This window comes from Bombus flavifrons, chromosome 3 (assembly GCF_040668555.2).
Source record: "Bombus flavifrons isolate JBK064 chromosome 3, iyBomFlav1_principal, whole genome shotgun sequence".
NCBI classification, from domain to species: domain Eukaryota; kingdom Metazoa; phylum Arthropoda; class Insecta; order Hymenoptera; family Apidae; genus Bombus; species Bombus flavifrons.
The window spans coordinates 19,437,156-19,457,322 of record NC_138444.1 but is presented as its reverse complement, the minus strand read 5'-3'; the positions used below and the strand labels follow the sequence as shown (position 1 = coordinate 19,457,322).

Sequence of the window (20,167 nt, the reverse complement as noted above, 5' to 3'; positions counted from 1 at the left end):
TTTCTAATTCATTGATTTTATTATTAGTCTCGTTGATTTTTCCCGTGAGTATCTGTTGTACGTACATCTCCATTATGCTCAGATTTTTAACATCGTCGGATAACTATCTTTTTCCTAAAATAGTAATTAATCATTAGAGGAGTGAACTTGTCGGGGATTTCGTGGGTGTGAATTTTCGTAGAAAGGTATAAAATGATTCGATCTATTATAGCTTGTCTTTTTTTTAATAAAAATTTATTTCTTGTTATTCCTGACAAATCACATGGCGCGATTAATAACTACGATACATGTTCAGTACGGACTCCAGCTTGCTGCGATTAGGCCATTGAGAAATTAAACGAAAGACGGAGAAAGAGTAACGATCATTCTCGAAACTGGCGACAGTCTGACGCATCTTTATCTTCATCTCACATTGACTAGTTTCCATTCTCATTCTAGGACGAGTATCGCAGAGAGGTTCGAAAAATGATTTTTCGTTGGAAAGTCAGATTTTATTCAATTTTCATTTCTCTAATCCCGTTTGAAACAGTTTATCGTTAGAAAGCAAACATATCGTTGGGCTCTCGCACGCTTAGACTTGATATGACAGATTCTAGCTTATTTTTTTGTATTAATAAGTTACAGGTGCTTGGATACATCTCTTTCTCAATCAAAGAAATTTTAACAAAGGAACGATAACAGTTTATACTTTAATGTCTCGCTGCCAGGTGAAAAGAGAATTCGCGTTTCGTCCCGGGACTACCGGTGGACTCATCAGTAGGGTTATGTCCGGTAGTCCCTTTTTTTTTTTTTTTTTTTTTTTTTTTTTTTTAATAACGTTTATTTACAACCAAGATACATATTAATACATTTGGGTATTCACAATAAACTATGAATTTGATAATATGTGTTAGGCAAAAGTACCGATACGCGACGGTACGACATAGCCATACTATATAATGTGTGTGTATTTTTGTGTTAAAATCTAATCTTTGGATTTAAGCCGCTGGGGAGCGGAGCTTTTATGTAATTTTGTTTTTGGTTGATTTTTCTGTCCTGAAAACTTGATCGCAAAACAGGACGCTTCGGTAGTCTACTTGTCCGGTAGTCCCTGCCTTAGACGTAGAGGGAATCTCGCTAGGTGCGGTATTTGTATCGTGCGCCCGTATATTCGACCGTTAGCGAAACAGACAGACTCGTTGTCGTCGTAGTAGCAGCCCTCTGGTGTTGGCGGTTGGTACCCGCGGATCGCCCGGGAGGTGTTACGACCGCGTTGATGCCTCGACCTGTCAGCGTCCTGTTTCGTTATTGAACGATTCGTTATTCGTTATTGCGGATTCGTTATTGAACCTAGGATCATTGACATTAGTTTCTTGAATATCTAATTATCACGGTTACTTGTTCAATTCTATAATAGTCGTATTTACACTAGTCAATGTCTTCTCTATTGCATAACGACAATGTGTAATCCAAATGAAGATTCGTTTCACGCCCCTAACCCTAATAGTAATGTTAATCCGACATATATATTTGAAAATAATTCTTTATTGAAATATCTTTTTACAAACACCAAAATGTACGTTACATCCAATCATAATAGAAGAAAAATTGTACGATGTGGATTATTTGATATTCGAGCGCAGGTTATCGCTGTCGATGATCAAATTGAATATAATACTTCTGATGTTCGCCGTAGTAATTCGCGGAGGTGTAAAAAACACTTTGATTTTTTCTTTATTGCTATTTCAAGCTATGAGACACAAACTCTACGTGGAAAACAATAGCCTGGACAAGAAGTTACTCTACAAAGTATACACAAATTGCAAGGCAGTGCAAAGTATGAACAAAGAATTAATTGAACAACTGATTTGAACTTTGCTGAAGATATGTGGTCATGTATAAACGTGAATAAATCATTACAAAACAATTCATATATTCTGGTCATATTACACTTTTACAATACACTTTTACGTTTTTTTATAATACATATTATCTATCATCATACTAGCAGTGCTACATCAAATTCATATATTGATTGGAACTAAAATTTACTAATACTATGTATATTAAACGGTGCGGTAACTCTGTTCGGAATACAGGCAACCTCACCAATTTCCATGACTTTGAAATACATTCTCAAAGAAAACATTCCTATACACACATACATATATGTGTGTATAACCGCCGCTATGCTTTAGTTGCCAAGATATTTGCAAAAATCTTCGATTACGTTTACTTTAAGATTATGCTTTATTCTAGATAGTCGCATTTTTATACAACCCAACCTAAACTTAGCTCATTGATGAGATAATCGTTTTTAACATTGGACAAATGAAAAAGAAAAACTGATGGATTAGAATAGATCGGCGTAGAATAGCATCAGGCAGCCTAATGGCGGCAAGATAAGCGTTAAATAATTTTTGATCGATTGATCGATTGATATGTATGGAATGTTGTTTTGATCTTCAACTGGTGAAAGATATACAATATACAAATATACCTACCGTCGTTGTAACATTGTTTACAAAATAAATATTTGTGAAATGATTTATCTACTAACGCCATTTGGTATTAAATATAATTTGCTTTATAACTTTTGAACCGGAGCCGAGTGGCGGTTTACATACATAAGAAAAAGTTGTTCGGAATATTGACCTTGATAACACATTTCAAGATCATCGGTGAAATTGCCCCTATTCCAAATAATTATCAACCGTGCACATACGCGTGGACATTAAAAATAATGCTTGATCGAATTGACATGTTTAAATATTAAATCATTGTGTGATCCCAGTTTCAATTGATCAGTTTTATTTGATTTTTCAATTGTGATAAAAATTCATTAAAGCCTATTGAACTCTGAAATAATCTAAGTATGTATCAACTTATAAATACTTTTCTGAAATTTATAGCGTAGTAATTATATCGGTATAATAAGTTAAACAAGATATGCGAAGATATATACATAGTAATCTCCAACTCATGAACACAACTTTTTTTCATTGTTATTAATGATGGGAAAAAGATGCTGATGTAGGTTGCATTTGATTCGAGGCTTTCTTACGTTGACTTTCCTTAAAATGTGTTGTTCACATTAGTCGACAAAGAAACGATGACCTCCTTTGACTCACACACTACATCATAGTTTAACTTGGCAGCATACAGCATAGCTTAACTAAGCATCACGCTTATGGTTAACATACACAAGAAGCGAGCTTTCTGTAACGAGCGATATGCGCGAAGACAAAAGTACTGTGAATCACAAGAGGACGAGCTACGACTAACTTGTACGAATACTCTCTTTCGATGTTGCTCTCTCCGATATTCTCTACTCGTTCACTCTTGACCCGCTCCGGATTAAAACATATGCAGTCCACTTTGAATATTCTCCTTCAGCCTAATAGGGTTCATACGACGACGACTTGGATCCAGTACACCCAACTTCTTTTTTAGCAGTAAGTTGAGAACGAGGCCGTTCTTGAATCGTTCGTTGACTGGCAGTGCTACTACGTGAAAGGTATCTCGTCGATTAAGGCAATTTCCCATGTCGTAACAGTATATATGTACACATGTACATGGGAGTTCTTTCTCTCTCCCTCTCTCTCTGTCTTTCTGTCTCTCTGTCTGCCTGCCTGCCTGCCCGTCTGTCCGTCTGTCTGTCTGTCTGTCTGTCTGTCTGTCTGTCTGTCTGTCTGTCTGTCTGTCTGTCTGTCTGTCTGTCTGTCTGTCTGTCTGTCTGTCTGTCTCTCTCTCTCTCTCTCTCTGTCTCTCTGTCTCTCTGTCTCTCTGTCTCTCTGTCTCTCTGTCTCTGTCTCTGTCTCTCTGTCTCTCTCTCTCTCTCTCTCTCTCTCTCTCTCTCTCTCTCTCTCTCTCTCTTGTTCCGATAGATATATTAGTTGAAAGACACCGTCTAGCATTCTGACACAACTATGCCGACTGAACGCGGAAGCGTGAATATCTCAACGTTTCACCAGATCCCACTTCATATCTCGTTTCTGGTACCTCCACTCTAGCCACGGATCTATAAAGGTTCCGAATTTTCAAATTAACTAGAGGAAGAATGACAAATGTCAAGCGAGATTGTTTGTATGTGTTTGTCGTTTTTTATTCCTTTCCGACTGACAGCAATCTTTCCTGATGCGAATATCACTTGTTACAAGAAATTCGCTAATCCTAGAAGAGTAATCCTGACACAACCTTGTGTGGCTTAACCTTCGTTATATGTATATTAACTATAAGGGGTAAACCGCGAAACTTTATGAATCAATGGAGATTTATATTTCCTGCGCACCGTCGTATTTCACGACGACACGATTAAGAAAAAAGAACGAAACAAAATACACGAAACATTCGGTAATTGCAAAAAAATCGAGTGTTGCAATTCTGCAAAGGCAGAAACGATTCTCGATTCCCGAAACTGAGATTTCAGATGTGCCGAACGTAGAAAAAGGGCAACGTGAGTGAAAGAGGAAGAGAGACGTTCGGCATACGTTAAAGGCTGGAGACAAGCTGATACGTTTAACTTAAAATTCAACCTTTCTTATTTTTGATTTGTGATAAATGAAACATGTTTATCAACAACATGTTTCGTACATTTTCATGATTAAAACGACACCAAATACGATATACCCAACCTCCCATCCCGTAACCAGGATGACGACTGTCCAATTACGAAGAGGATATTCTTATGCAATTATCGAATGTTTCCTGTATATTTATTGATGACAAAAAATATATTTCTTACATTGTCAGAATTGACAATTTTCACACTGTTATTCGTATTATTTTGTGTAACACAATGAGTTTTTATCTATCATCATATGATGGTGAAAGGTAAATCAGCATTTTATGGATAAAAATTAGTCATAGAAATTTTCATATCACCCGAATGAATATCATTATCAGTCATACAAAATATTATAGTTTAATACGCTAAACACAATGCTAAGTACTTACATATCGTAAGTAATTCGAAAAATATGGAGGTTGGGTGAAGAAATGGTAATTAATATCTTAATGCATGAAATGCGCAATGATGTAATGTATATTGATTTTAGCGAAAAATTGAGAACCGATATAACCACTGATCTTCCGCATTTCGATCAATTGGTACGAGTTATAACACGAGTAACGCAAAGCTTATAGCTTCGTGAACTTGAAATGTCCATCTAGTATTAAAAACAGATCTTTAAATCATACAACCGCGAATATTTTTGTATTTCAAGTAACGGGCGAAACAATTTAGTTGCTTACAATAAACGAAGCACCCTGTACATGAAAGGTTACATAATATTTAAATCAGTCTTAGTGACCAAATTTAAAGTTAACTTATCAGTGTCTTTGAACAATTCGTAGATTAACATTAATATCACGCTTTTATTTTTAATATACCAAGAGGACACGTTGTTCCTTTGTATTCTTTCGCTACCGTACTAATATTTGACAATTAATGATTGATTAGTCCACCTGACGTTAATTCTGTTAACTACTTTACACACTTGTCGCATATCAAATATCATATATGTATGTATGTACGTTTCGTTATAGGACAAATGGTTGTAGAACCACATTTAAGAACTAGACGCGCATAACAGATCAAACGTAGTATTCGTTGATATTCAGCGCGTCAAAATCGCATCCCTATACACAACTTTCCTGGGTTGATATTAACGGTGTACGTACAGTAACAATTTCTCTTGTGGGGTGTTTGTTATTCATCGTTGAAACATTACAGTCCCGAAATGTATTTCTTGTCGACAGAGATGCCAATGTGAACGGCGAAGTAGATGATGGATCGATTTTTAATGGTCTTGCATTGTGATCTATGCAAGCATAAATCGTAGCTTCTCTCGTACACGGTTTATCACCTACGATCACCCCACTACCGTAACCGTCGAGTGTACTTAAACTGCCAATTCCACTTGCACCAGTCAACGTTGTATCGCTTACTAACGTTGATAATGCTGATGGACGTGTCAAACATAATTCGGCGTACGTTACCTCGTCTGATAACTGAAAAGGATTGAAAAAACATTACATTATTACTTGTAGAATAAGTCACATTATGCAGTAAAACTATACGATAAATAAATTTACAAATTTGCGCAATAAATGAATATACAAATTTGCATGTGTACATACATAAACGTGAGAATGAACATTACTTATACGATGGGCGTAACACGAAGATTTTACATATTTTTATTGTTATTGAGTCAGTCCTGATCTCTTTATATTTATTCTTATTTATAAGAATTACGTCTACATATTTATCGTAACGCTTATCTACGTACTATGCAGAGTTGGAAAGAAAACCAGCGAAACAAAGTATCAGTACGAGAAGAGATACTATGCTCGCTCCGCTCATCAAGCGATTAATAAATGTAACTATTTCGGCCAATGCACCGTACATGAAAGCTGTAGCCGAAAATACGTATGAGATTGGACTGGATCTGATTCCATTGCGATCAGTCGCGTTCGTATTCGTTCCGCTTCTTTTCTTTCCAACTTGGATTAGGCGCAATGCTCTGAAAATATGTACTATTTTCTCAAACTTTTCAACATCATTTCCAGTTTTTTACACTAAAAGTCAGCAGAAATATGTGAATTTTTATTAAATCTTTTTATCGAATTGATTTTTTCCCGAAATTGTTCACATAGCTGAATTCTGCTGTTTAAGAACAAACTGGCTGTTACTTTAAACTGTTTTTCTAAAAGTAATGGCTTCCAAAATATTCTGTGAAATATGTTTCCAAGCACCGAGCTTTGGGGCTTTATCTTCACCTCTTCGACATAAATTTCGGCCCGTAAAACAAATACATGTCAAATATTTTTTCGAGAACAACATCGTTCGTAAGTTTCATTAAAATCGGTGATTTACATTTGGAGATGATTCCTTGTTGGTCGACCTGGCGCTACAAGATGGGATAGTTTGTATGATTCTCTGAAACAAATTTCAAGTATCAAGACAATATGTCCTCGGTTATTCAAAGCTTTGAACATTAATAATATGCTCGATGAAAATGCTTATAAATACTTAGAGTAGCAGAGCATTTGACTCGTACAGAACCTATTTTAAAAGGCAAAATTTACGCTTACTTCAAGAGAAAGGTATCCGTTATAAAATAATGGTATTATTTAACAATGTCTTATCGTTTTACGATATGGTTTCTTGAAAAAAGATTTGATAATCTTTCTTTCATTCGACTACTATTGAAGCGAAAAAGCTATAGCTTTTGTGTATCATTATATTTTGTGTGTTCACGTTTCAGAAATTTCCGTTTACCTTTTGTTGGTACGTCTCATCACAAATAGCTTTTCAATGCAATAAAAAACAATGATTTAGTCTGGACAATTACATAATAAGCGATTGATATCCAACTTCTTCAATCGATTAAATCAATCGCAATTTTGAAAAATTAATTTCATCTAATCATAAGCATTAATCAAATTAAAAACTTTAACCGACCAATATCTAACATTCGCTCGTTCTGTGCGAACGTCAATTTTTTGTTTTTTATTTATGTATGTAAATATAAGTCAGACAGTGTCTTGACATACAGCGATAGTAATTCCTTTCAATAAATAACATTGAAACTGAAAAAAACAACAATAAATAATTGTTAAATAACTTTTTACAGCAAAGAAACAGTTATAATTTAAAGCTTTCACGTTTTTTTTTTGGTTTGGCGGTATACGTGTTCCATAAGCCATATTTAAAGCAAAAATTATATTTCTTGAGATAAATGTTATTAATATCATGATAATATGTACGTATAGTTATTATTATTAGATAATTATTAGAATGTGTTAAATAATAGTTATCATTATCTAATTTAATTTTTCGCCACAGAGCAAATTTCGAAAATTTTAACAAAAATAATTAAAAGTTAGTTATTTTAAATATTATATAATAAGAGCTATTTGTTCTATGGTTTGAACAGCTTTATATTGACACCATTGTTATTCGCAAATTTATTTTATTTTTACTTTCAGTTATACAAAATTAGTACTATGTACATATGTATTTCCTTTTCATATTATTCTTCTGATATAAATACAATAAGTAAGTATCTGTGTGCAAATATTGGTAGTAGAAACAAAAGTTTTCATTTAAAACTGCTCTTTATGCAATAATGTTTGTATACACGTTTTGATTTGTCTTTTCATAGAGAACAACGTTCTCTTCAGTTACTGTAAATACAATTATCTGTCAAAACAAAACAAAGAAAAAAAAGAAAAATAAAAGAAAAACCGAAAGAAAAGGCAGTTTACTTTCCATTGAAGAAAGCAAACCAAATTGAAGTACTAGAACCAACGTAACTCACCGATAATGCCGGATAATTATTATACTCGTGTGGATACGATGACAATCCTTGTAGGTGAGTCACTTGTTGTATAGAAAGCGAAGTCGCCGTAAGTCCATCCGGTGTATTTTGCGTGGCTAACGGAGTGCCAGATATTGATCCCGTCAATTGGTAATCAGAACCTTCAAATTTATTATTATTATTGTTGTTATTATTATTACTTGCTTGATTATGAGAACTTTTAAAACTTGAGGGTCCCTATTGGCACTATTGATCAGTCGCCGGCAACCAAAAACCAAGCGACAAAACGCACAGACCGAGCTCGGAGACTCGAAAGTTCTGAATATCGTAGAGAACGTCGACGGAATGGATGTCGGGGAAACCGTTCCAATTATAAAGTTACTTCCAACGAAGGAAAAAAAAAAAAGAAGAAAGAAAAGGGAAAGAAAAAGGAAATATATTGGATGCATCCATTCTTGCAAAGATACCACACGAAAGTTGCGAACGTCCGCAACATTTGTTAAAAGGCACTAGTCTCTACTGATTACAGACCAGCAAACCGCGTTTGCGTCGCTCGTGTTTCCGTGCTCGCTGGGGACTCACTGGTTGCCGCGACCAAATGCGTGTGGTCATATATTGCATATGCTCATATACTCCAATGAATCCAGTGGGGTCGCTGGTGACTGGCACTGGTCGACAGTGCTTATTGATCCTTGATAAATAAAAAAAAAAAAAAAAAGAAAAAAAGAAACACTTGCAATAACAGAGATGTGCATACCACATTCTATTCCCCATAAGTTGATAATTTTTACATAATATAATATAGATTCTAGTATACATACCTTTATTTATTGGTACAACATCTGGATTTCTATCTTCCGCATCATACAAATCTTCGGAACTGGGTGCAGTGCTTTTCTTTAACGGTAAATCACTTGGTCTTTGAGTTCTTCGTTCATTTCTAATTTTCATAGCTATTAGAATAGTAATGGTAACAAAAAGCAATGCAGTTACTACTCCAATCAATCCTCCTAATAATGGGGAAATTTCGAATGGTACCGGTATTCCTGCGAACAAAATATATGCATCAATGTAATTGTGTCAAAACGACAATTTGTATGTCATTTGAAAATTGGAATATACCATACTTGCAATGCATAATAACAGGAAATTTAAAATAATACGAAAACTATAATTCAAGTATGATGATTTGCATACTAACAAGTTACGATATGCAGGAGAAGGTAAAAGAAAATATTGCTAGCTTTTATATATACATTCGGTATAGTAGATTGAAATAGATATAAAGATGAGAACCAATGAAAGGGAACACGCAAATGAAAATGTTATCTTTCATGTCGAACATGTTTAAACATTAACAATTTGCGATTTAATATCGACGTACTACGAAAGGTTTAAACTATTGTCCCGCATACAAATAACAGTAACTTGTTATACACAATGCTAATCGAAGACCATTTACTTATCTGAAGCGAGCAACTATCGAAATTACACTTCAAACGGAAGCAGCAGAAGACCAGTTCGATGCAATATATTTTCGAAATAAATGCAACGTGATCTAAAAGTCAATTATGTATCTATCGGAGAAATCGGATAGTACAGGATCAGGATAATACCAGTATAGACAGTATGTAACATTACTTACCAGTTTGTTTCTCAGCAATCTTTAATGTAAATCCTTCCAACAAAGTGGGTTCGCTTCTTCCTTTCGCATTTACGGCATATAAAACCATGTTAAGGATTTTGCCAGATTGTAATCCGTGAACAGTAAAAACAGCGTTTTCTTCGGATGTAATATTTGCTTGCAGTACTCCTGTATGCTGATCGAAGACTTCAAGAAGAAAGTGCTGCGGTTGACCACCGTCGAAACCAACGCAACACTCCACCGAGAGTGAATCGGTTGTTTGATTAGACAGCGTGCAATTGTACAGAGATTCAGGTTTTCCTGTGGAAACATAAACATAAACAGAAACGATAGATTGTGTATTGATTTAAAAATGAGGAGGAATGCATCGATATAATATATCCGCAAGGGCTTGAACACATATAAACCTTGGAGGGGGCGGGGGGGGGTATAGGACATGTTCATTACAGAGTTACCATATTGTTGATAGCTCCATCTTTACATTTATTAAATATAGGAACAAGCTTTTTATAGCTTATTTACTGTCGTTGTTCTCTGTTGATGTTCTCGAAAATGATCAATAGGACATTATTATTGATTACTTAGAATGGTAGGAGAAGAGGTACTCTGCAGATATTTTCATATTCGAGACGTTGAGGTAATTTAGGAGGAACGCAAAACGTATCGACCACTCTTGAAACTATTAAGTCGAGGCTATCGTCGTACTCGTTAGCAAACTCAGGATTCCGACACTCGAGGCGATGCCGCATAGTCCTAGTTTTAGACGTTTATTATGGGATGATTATTTGCTTGCACGTTCTCGCATTTCGTATACCTTATCTGTGGAATATGCAGAAACTAAACTTTTTCCAGTTTCATGAAAGATTAAAGACTATACTTGGCATTTATTAAAGCTTTAGCGAACCTTTGAAAACTTTCAAGAATCAACGCAAGAATCTTCGCGTGTCAGTTCATTCAACTTTTAGTTGTTAACCGAATAATTTACCAGTATCCCGTAAGAAATTGTGCAAAGAGACGAAAGAGAAAAAGAAGAAGAAGAAGAAGAAGGAGAATGAGAAGGAGAAGGAGAAGAAGGAGGATGAGAAGGAGAGGAAGAAATGACCTGTAAAAAAGGAGAAGTACAGGAGAGACCATAAGCACCTAACCAAGATCAACAACGAAACGAAAAGGAAAATTAGAGGAAAGGGAAAATAGTCAACGATGTTGAGATCCTGCGTAAGATGTGCATTGTGCATACACCGGCATAATAGTGCAATTTTGATGTTGAAGAGTAGAAGAGATGGGATCAGTATGGGAACAAGATGGCGAAAAATGGACAAATAGTATAGCAATCGACGTGATTTGAAATACAATCATCGTCGAAAGGTTCATATCTGAACGTTGTTCATCATATTAATCCTTGCTTAAATATCCGATGCTTACAAATATACTATCTGATCTGATATTATTGCTCCTGAGCCGAAAAATATGGCTGTACTACCAGAGGAAAAGCAGCACATATAAGCTATCATTAAATTTATAGTGATATATTTATAATTCTCTAGATTTAACGGATGGCGTATAAATATTACCTTGTAATAGTGTGGGGCCGAGGCCTCCATACCCGTCAAAAGGAGCAATAACAACGAGGAATTAGCGAGGGCGCTTTGGCAAAGTTTATTAAGGTGCGGCTGGCCAATCACAGGATACAAGTGTTGCGGATTTGATTCCCGTTGCCGGAGCCCTCATTTTTCCTCGGCTCCTACAATAGTACAATATAGTGTCGCAAAATCGACTTTGACAGTATATCACTTCTAAATTATCAAGTTAATTAGTGAAATGGGAACGATGAAATAACAACACAATGATAAAACAGAAATATTCCGAAAATAGATCACACACTAAAAACTGATCCAAAATAGAAACAAAAGTATACTTTTTTATAATATGCATGTTTCATCCTATTTCCAATTATTTCAATTATTAAATCTCGGCAAAGAATTATGGTAGTCTTGGATATAATCTTGCGGTAGATTCTCTGTCTCTGCCTCTTTCTCTTTCTCTTTCTCTTTCTCTTTCTCTCTCTCTCTCTCTCTCTCTCTCTCCCTCTCTCTCTCTCTCTCTACCTTTCTCCGTCTCTCTCTTCCTAAAGCTTTCTTGGTTTATTACATATTTGTCTTCATAAACGGCTTGTACAACAAAATCATATACCACAAAATCATATATATATATATATATATATTGATACTGGCATCGGTATTGAAAACATCAGGTGGTGTAAATACATAATTATTTTCTAAGTATAGTAGTGGAGGAAATATTAAAGTCAATTTAATTCTTTTTAATTGTATCCTGTGTTTTTTACCGATAATTTTTTTATCTTGCAATGCTGGTTGAAGCTGATACAACGATCTGCCACATGATATCGTTTCATATAGCAGAGTGTGTCAAACTAGATCCGAAGATCAATGTAAATCAATAGCTGAACCCTAGTTGTCTGCATCGTGTAATGCCATTGAATGACGTCGCGTATGGTTTAGCTACCGATTTACGACACCACACACACACACACACACGCGCGCGCGCGCGCGCGCGCGCGCACGCACGCACGCACGCACGCACGCACGCACGCGACAGAGACAACTAACAGTTCTAGAGTTGGTTGCACCCCAACTTTATGATCTATCACATTTTACAGAATTATAATACTTCATATGTAAGAATGCTGCAAACGTAGTAACATACAGCATACGCATGAAAATTTTCTATTTCATCTAAGGATACTTCTTATGAGAGTATTCCAGGTTCATTACGCTTACATCTTATACAATGTATCTCGTAACTGACGATACAACCGAAGAGAAGATGATATTATATGAGAAGATAAATTGAGAACATGCAACAAAGTTTTTCCACGCAGAGGTATGTTTTTAAGAAAATTAACTTCAAATATTTGATTGATAAGTGTATATCAATGTGGACTTTATCTCGTATCTAACCTTCACTCTCACTTCGAAATCGTATGTTTCATTCACAAAAGTGAAGGTATGATTTAACATTTTACAAGAGTAAGAACTTTCGAAATTGCTCTAACCACGCAGAGAAACTAACTCTCTCTTGCGATAAATTCAAGACATAGCGATATGTAAGTATGTACATGTATCTGCATTTTACAGATCATCATTTCACTATCATTTCACCGTTCCCATTTCGTGCATTATTCTGATAAACGAAACGAATTTTTGCGTCTATATATTATACAATTATAAAAAATATTTATATGCCATTCGTTAAATTTGGACAATCAACACGTCACTGAATGATACGTAATGATGAAAATACATATAGGATAAATGCATACCGGTCTTTAATGACGGCTCAGCTTAATTTACATGCGGGTAATGTAATTAGATTTTAATATAACGTTAAATCGCGTATAAGATTCAAATATAAACCTTAACCGATCATTTTATATCTAAACGTTTTTCACTTCTTTGATGTCTAAAAGCAATTCTATAAATATTAGCATCCATTTCTTTTTTCCAGATATACAGCATACGATAACGATTAGGTAAAAATAGGAGTAAGAACATGATTCTATTTTACAGAATCCATGAAAAAAGAAAAATGTAGGTACCTCCACTTCTAATATATGCATGTATATGTTTTATATACATTTTAAGATCTCGTTCGAATAGAATATTCAAACTAGTAATATATTGTTTCGAAAAGTTACAATAGGGTATTCTATGGTTTTCATTTGCTTGAAAAATGAAACAACAACAGTTCTCAATAATTATCTTACAATAATTTATATATATCACACATACCTGCTGGAATGATATGAAATATACAAGCGTTCTTTTGTTGGCCAGCGGTATTACTTGCCCAACAGAACACTGTACCGTAATCCATTTCTGTAATTGGTCGATAAATAAGAATACTTTGACTATGACGTGTAGAATTCTTGTACCGTGCCTGAGGTACATCTACCATTTCTTCCGTATTGTTAAATGTCCAACGGAAACTATCTGGAGATGGGTATGCCTCTACACTGCATGTTACTCGGGCATCTTCGTGACGAGCTACGCCATAAATTCGTTTCTGGTCAGGTAAACAAATAGGTTTGTCTAAAAAATATAAATAAAATGTTGAATTTTCTAGTATTAAGAATATATTCTACAATATTGATCATACAAATGACATTATATATATTTAATATATATATATATATATATATATATATATATTTATAATGATATATATATTTAATATAATTATTATTATATCTTGTGTAAATAACGTATTCTATATTCTAAAGTGAAAGAGGTTTAGAAGCATCAGAAACTTACACATGATTTTAAGTTCGACAGTATTACTGTAACCATCTCCCTCGACGTTGCTAGCAATACAAGTATAATTGCCTGCTTGAGAACGATTAACTTCCCTCAAAGCCAAGCCATATTGTTGCACTATTATACCATTTTTTGCATTGTTCTGAATAATATTTCCCTGTAACGGTATGGACATTGATGGATTAAATCAAACATTAGCCCTATTTATAGTCTTATTATTAGCTTTATTATTATTAGCCTATAGCCGAAATAATTTAGAATAGACCATATTGTTCTACTGTAAACATTGTTATATATATATATATATATATATATATATATATATATAAACACGTTATATAACATAATATGTTTACATGTATATTCAACTAAAATTTACATTATGCCTCCATATAACTTTGTAAGCGCCAGGATTAGCATGAACTTTGCATTCAAAATATACGTCATCGCCTTCCTCGATATCGTCTGGATTCATATTCGATCCTAATTCCAGATGTAAAATTGGTACAACTGAAAAATAAAAACAGAAGGAGTAAATATTATAAAAGTGAATATCCATAAAAGTATTGAAATTGCAATAGTTTGTATTCCTGACAAATATTTTATATAAAATAATTTTATACTTACAGAATACATTTAATTTCCATGTGTCTTCGACTATACCTCGTTGAATTTCGAAATTTTCTGCACGGCAAGTGATTACTTTATCGTGATCAAGCAACGTTGGTTTCAATATCAACGTCGAACTTGTCATGTTACCATCTTGAGATACCTTCAACATGAGAAAATAAATACAAATTCATGGAATTATCCCATGGACGCTATTATGCAGTACTATTCTAAGATATATATATATATATATGTAGGGGGTGCGCACGTGTATGTACAGATGTATGTTTGCAACCGTTGGGACGGCAGGGCAGCGAAGCAAGAGCGAAAACCGTAGCCGAACCGTAGACGAACCGTTTACCGTTGCAGGAAAACGAAGGAAAAAAGGGAAAAATCAGAGAGTTTGAACGTATAAGCGTGCGCCTCGTCGTACCGATAAGTACAACACATAGAATTTTGACTCGAAATAAGCAACTCACAATTCCCTCTTCTTTATTTGAAGTCGCCAACAGAGTAAGAGATCCGGGGACGAGTACGACAGAAAATGTAATTTGTTCGTAAATTTGTATGGTCAAACGAACAGCGAACACCGGTTGACAAAAGACGAATAGAATACTTATGATGCTTTCTCATAACAGTATTAGCGATGATCGCGTGTTATATGCCGATCGCTTTATGATCGGCCGCTGTCTCGAGCCTCTTGCTCGTTCTCCGTGTGTTCTCTCGTGTTTCGTTCGAGAAAAAAGTCAAGCCGAATAACATACCTGACTTGTAATAAGCAATTGTCCGGTCCCGGTCGTACTGCTTATTTCGAGGCGACACTGTCTACGTATAAAGTACAAACGGCGGCGGTGAACGGGCAGACCAATGGAATAGAGAATTGAGGTTCAAGAGAGTCGGATTGCTTTCGGAGAAAGCTGTACGTCAAGATTTGTATGCGGAAAATTTAACGGCCGTCCGGCGAGAGAAGAATAAGTGAGTCGCGAATACTGATCGTAAGATCTGCAATTGATCGTGTTAATATATGTACTTCCAATTTCAATTTCGTTATAGTTTCGATTTCAAACGCAATCCATGACTTATGTTTGTACCGTGATTCTTCCTCCTGAACCTACATGTGTATAGTTACATGAGTTTAATTCTTCCAAATATATTCCGAGGATCAACCAAGATTTTATAAAGGCTACACCGATACGTACAATATATGGAAATGTAGAAAAGGGAGCAGCTTTTGTCCTCCAAACTTGCAACGTGAATATAATGCAATTACATACCTTAGAAGCATGTATTGTGTACAAAAAAGGTCTTTTTATAGAGGTGTTTAAGATAATTCGTGTTATAGACATGTTTCGATGAAAACATATTTAAAGATTATAACGTTAGAACAGATTACGAAGCTAGACTCTGTAATGCAAATTATTGTATTATTATAACCTGTTTGCTATTATCTGTCACTATTTAACAAAATATGAAATCATATATTAGTGAAAATCTTTATAAATGATCTTTATTATGTTAACGATACAAAGCAAGATACCTTCTCCGTGTAATTACTCAGTTTCTTTCCATCCATGTACCACGATAACTTTGCTGGAGGCCTGGATCCAACAGTCATACAGTTTATGTCATATTTTCGTCCAGCGCTAAGGGGTGCGTGCTCATTACTTAATATTGCCACAGACAATGGTTTCACTGAAAAGAATAAAAGATTTAATGAAATAGTATATATAGATTTAGTGTATTATATATAGGTCGATAATAATCTATTTGATATACAAGGAACATCACCTAGGTCTGAAACGCCAATTTTCATGAAACTTTGTAGATTCACAGCCTAGCCCATACGTATTCTTTTTAATTTTTTCTTTCTTTCTTTCTTTAATCGGCAATCGTCCACACATAGTATCAGAAATATATTTTCTGCAATATCTCGGAAATGATTAGGGATAGAGAAATTATGAACGAATGAAAGAATTTTGTGCTTTTGAGTGACGAATATGACTGTGATGACTAAATAGACTTTTAAAAAGTCCATTTGTATAAATAATGTTATTATGCGATCGGTGTTTCTCTTGCATAGTTCCTTATTTACAACTATTCTTTACAGTAATTTTCTTCAAGTATGTACAGTTCACGATACACGGGTATAAGTAACTATGTAATCCATGTACCGGATATCAATGACAAATATTTTCTTAATTTTCAGCCGTAATATAATACTAGCTTCACACGCCGTAGCTGTTAAATACTCGCAACGTTATATTACAAATTACAGTGTTTTTGTTAACTTTTCTTGACTTTCACTTAAATACATTTGAGTAGACCACACACATACACACACCCGCGCGACTAAATTTAAAGCACAGAGGAGTCAGAATTTTCTATTTCTTCTTCTTCGTTTTACGTCCTTTTCGATGAAATTGGCAATTGAAGCAAATAAATTTTCTGTCGCATGTGTTTCAAGAAACTTGGTATTCTGTTTATATGTACGAAATAAATAAATAAATAATTTCAACAAGGAATTCGAGATACATGAACTTGTAATGTATATTATAATTGTTAAAGAAATGGTAAATAAAGTCAATTATACTGGGTGGTTGGTAACTGGTGGTATAAGCGGAAAGGGGGTGATTCCACGCGAAAAAAGAAGTCGAAAATATAGAATAAAAATTATTTTTTAATTTTCTTTTTTTTTTTTTTTTTTTTTAATTTTTCCATCGAGACAACGATCTGTAGTGAGATCCGTTATAACGAGACGTGATAAAGTGCACGCGTACCGAGCGGAAATTCAAAGTCGATTTTCTCGAAAACAAAGCCTCGAACGAAAAATTTTTATTCTATATTTTCAACTTCTTTTTTCGCGTGGAATCACCCCCTTTCCGCTTGTAGCACCAGTTACCAACCACCCTGTATAAATGTATAGCTAGCTAAAAATAAGAAATACGTGGCACTAAAACGGTTCGATACTATAATTTTGACACAAAACGAAGAACAAACTCTATTACAGGACAATGTCCTAAGAACTATCCCGTCCCGCTTCTCGCGGTTGAACAAACAAATTCGTATCGTACTTAAATGGTATTTAAATACAGTATCATATACTATAACGAAACTTACAATGCATTTCAATTGCAACCGATGCAGAGACAGGTTGACTGATATTGTTGTTGGATGCTTGACAAGTAAATACCGCATGAAGATCAGCTCTTGAAAGTTCCCTTACTATTAAGGCATTTCTACGAAGGGATGGAAACTCCCCTGGCTCATCTTTCGAATCAAGGAGCATTTCTCCCCGCCACCATCTCACTTTTGGCTCTGGTCGACCTAGTAAACAACATATAAATATAAGTAGGTCAAATATCTGTTGACTATTATTTATAATCCAATTATTGAATAGATCATTTGTCGAACTGATAAAATAAATATGTATTTACTTATTAGAAATAAAAAGAAAGAAATAACTCTATTACACAGTTCTTCTTAAAGCGGGCCCTACATGAAGAGATTTTCCTCGAGGTATGCCTCGAGACGAAAGCTCATGCGAAGCGAGCTGGGTCTCATGAAGTCTAGTGTGGCCCTCATGAAACCTACTCACAGTCAGTATCCGTTTTGACTTCGAAGCGAAATGACGTTAGAAAATGTGTCTCTGAAAAAAAGAGATTGCGATTGGTGTAGCGGTAGCTATGTGAATCGAATGGGAAGAGGTACCATGTAAAAGAGAGAAAAAGAGAAAATGATGAAGATATTGGCTGATTGCAGGAGATGCATTTTCGCGTGTAGTGTTATTAGAAGAATTGCAGCAAAACGAGGCAAAATATTTTTTATACTATGTACGAATGGATAAAGAAAAATTTGATATTATTTTAAATTTAATTCAACTGTACATTTGGGGGAAAATATACTGTAACGCGGGAGGCCGTATCTGCCGATGAACGCTTGATAGCTATACTCGGATATCTAGCTGGCAAAAAAGTTACGGAGACGTGAAATTTTGTTTTACCGTATTGGCTATAATTTCCGAGTATAACGATTCTTTCCTTGATTTCGTATTGTAGATGGCAATTTTCATGGTTCGTTCTCAGTCACTTAATAACACGTTATAAAGAAGAAATTCGAAGGGTCATGTCTCAACGTGATTCGAATGATATTGGATTACCGGTATGAAAAAGATGTAATATTTTTGTACTGGGTATTGCAGGCTTTTTCGACAAACTGCGAGGATTTAATTGAAAATCTCTCTCAGTCACGGCAAACTTTGTATAAAAATTCCGAAATTTATTCAAAATAAATATCTATACGCATCGACATTAATTTTAAAAAATATATACGTTGAACTTGTAGAACCGTTTTGTCATCCCCGATTTCGATGACTTTTGAATATGTTATAGAAATCAACGTTCTGAGCAACTTTTTCCTATACACGTATAACCGTCGGATTCGCTTAATTTCCCGGATATTCGCAAGAACCTGTAGGTATAAATACAGTGTATTTCTGCCTACAATTGTGTGTATCTATGACAGCGTATGCATCCAGTATTGGTTGCCGATCGCCCCATCCGTCTTCTGTCTATAATTGTATTGGGGGTTTGAGTTAGCATTTTTAATATCTCGGTTACACGTATAGGGAAAAGTTGTTCAAACTGTTGAGTTTTGCAATATATTCGAGAATCGTCGAAGTGAAAATGGACGAAACGTTTCTACAAGTTCACGGAAAACAGCCAACGTGTCGTGCGTGTTGAAGAACTGGTCCGCCGCCTGTTTTCGGTAGGCAGAAATTAGGCAGACCCCTTCATTTGTAAAGTAAAAGTCGTAAACTTTAATTTTAAGCCCTATTACGATCTTGTACCCGATGAGGTGGGTAGCTGGCCGTGGAAGGTTAGTGTTTGTATATGGTCTACCGGATGGTCGTGGCGGGATGAGGTCCGGTAGATGAAGATATTTTGTTAATACCAATGGAACTCGATAATAGGTGATGATTAAATTTCTTGTACAGCGTGACGTAGGTACGAAACCACCGAAAACGGATCGAGAGTTCCCTATATTCTAGCATGTAGCGGTAGGTTATGTTCCGACAGATCAGGTGCCTTTTGTTCATTTGTCGGTCAGATATTACTTGGCCTCGTGATTACTTTTGATCTCGTGTATGTGCAGAATACGGTCAGACTGCATTGTTTATGTCATCGATCTTCGCCGTCGTTGTGTCATCTCTATCCCCGTGACGTTATCTCGTGCACTTGAGAGGGTCGCACACCGGAGCCGTACCATTTCGCCAT

At 35.2% G+C, this 20,167-nt stretch overlaps 1 protein-coding gene across 9 annotated transcripts in view; it reads right to left on the bottom strand.

Moving 5' to 3' along the window:
- Positions 1–4,887: 4,887 nt before the first annotated feature.
- Positions 4,888–20,167, bottom strand: part of LOC138177904 (nephrin) — a 94,995-nt gene continuing 79,715 nt past the window's right edge. For 7 of the 9 annotated variants that reach the window (XM_069109215.1, XM_069109214.1, XM_069109220.1 and 4 more), the window contains 11 exons: positions 18,012–18,218; positions 16,432–16,586; positions 14,913–15,057; positions 14,665–14,795; positions 14,283–14,442; positions 13,761–14,060; positions 9,952–10,251; positions 9,128–9,352; positions 8,307–8,467; positions 6,860–6,922; positions 4,888–5,991 (listed from right to left, as the gene is read on the bottom strand). In XM_069109215.1, the coding sequence (XP_068965316.1) occupies positions 5,620–5,991; positions 6,860–6,922; positions 8,307–8,467; positions 9,128–9,352; positions 9,952–10,251; positions 13,761–14,060; positions 14,283–14,442; positions 14,665–14,795; positions 14,913–15,057; positions 16,432–16,586; positions 18,012–18,218 (2,219 nt within the window). In that variant the 3' untranslated portion in view covers positions 4,888–5,619. Of the gene's footprint in view, positions 5,992–6,859; positions 6,923–7,693; positions 8,189–8,306; positions 8,468–9,127; positions 9,353–9,951; positions 10,252–13,760; positions 14,061–14,282; positions 14,443–14,664; positions 14,796–14,912; positions 15,058–16,431; positions 16,587–18,011; positions 18,219–20,167 lie in introns of those variants that run through there. The other 2 variants (XM_069109218.1, XM_069109222.1) reach the window with 2 other exon arrangements.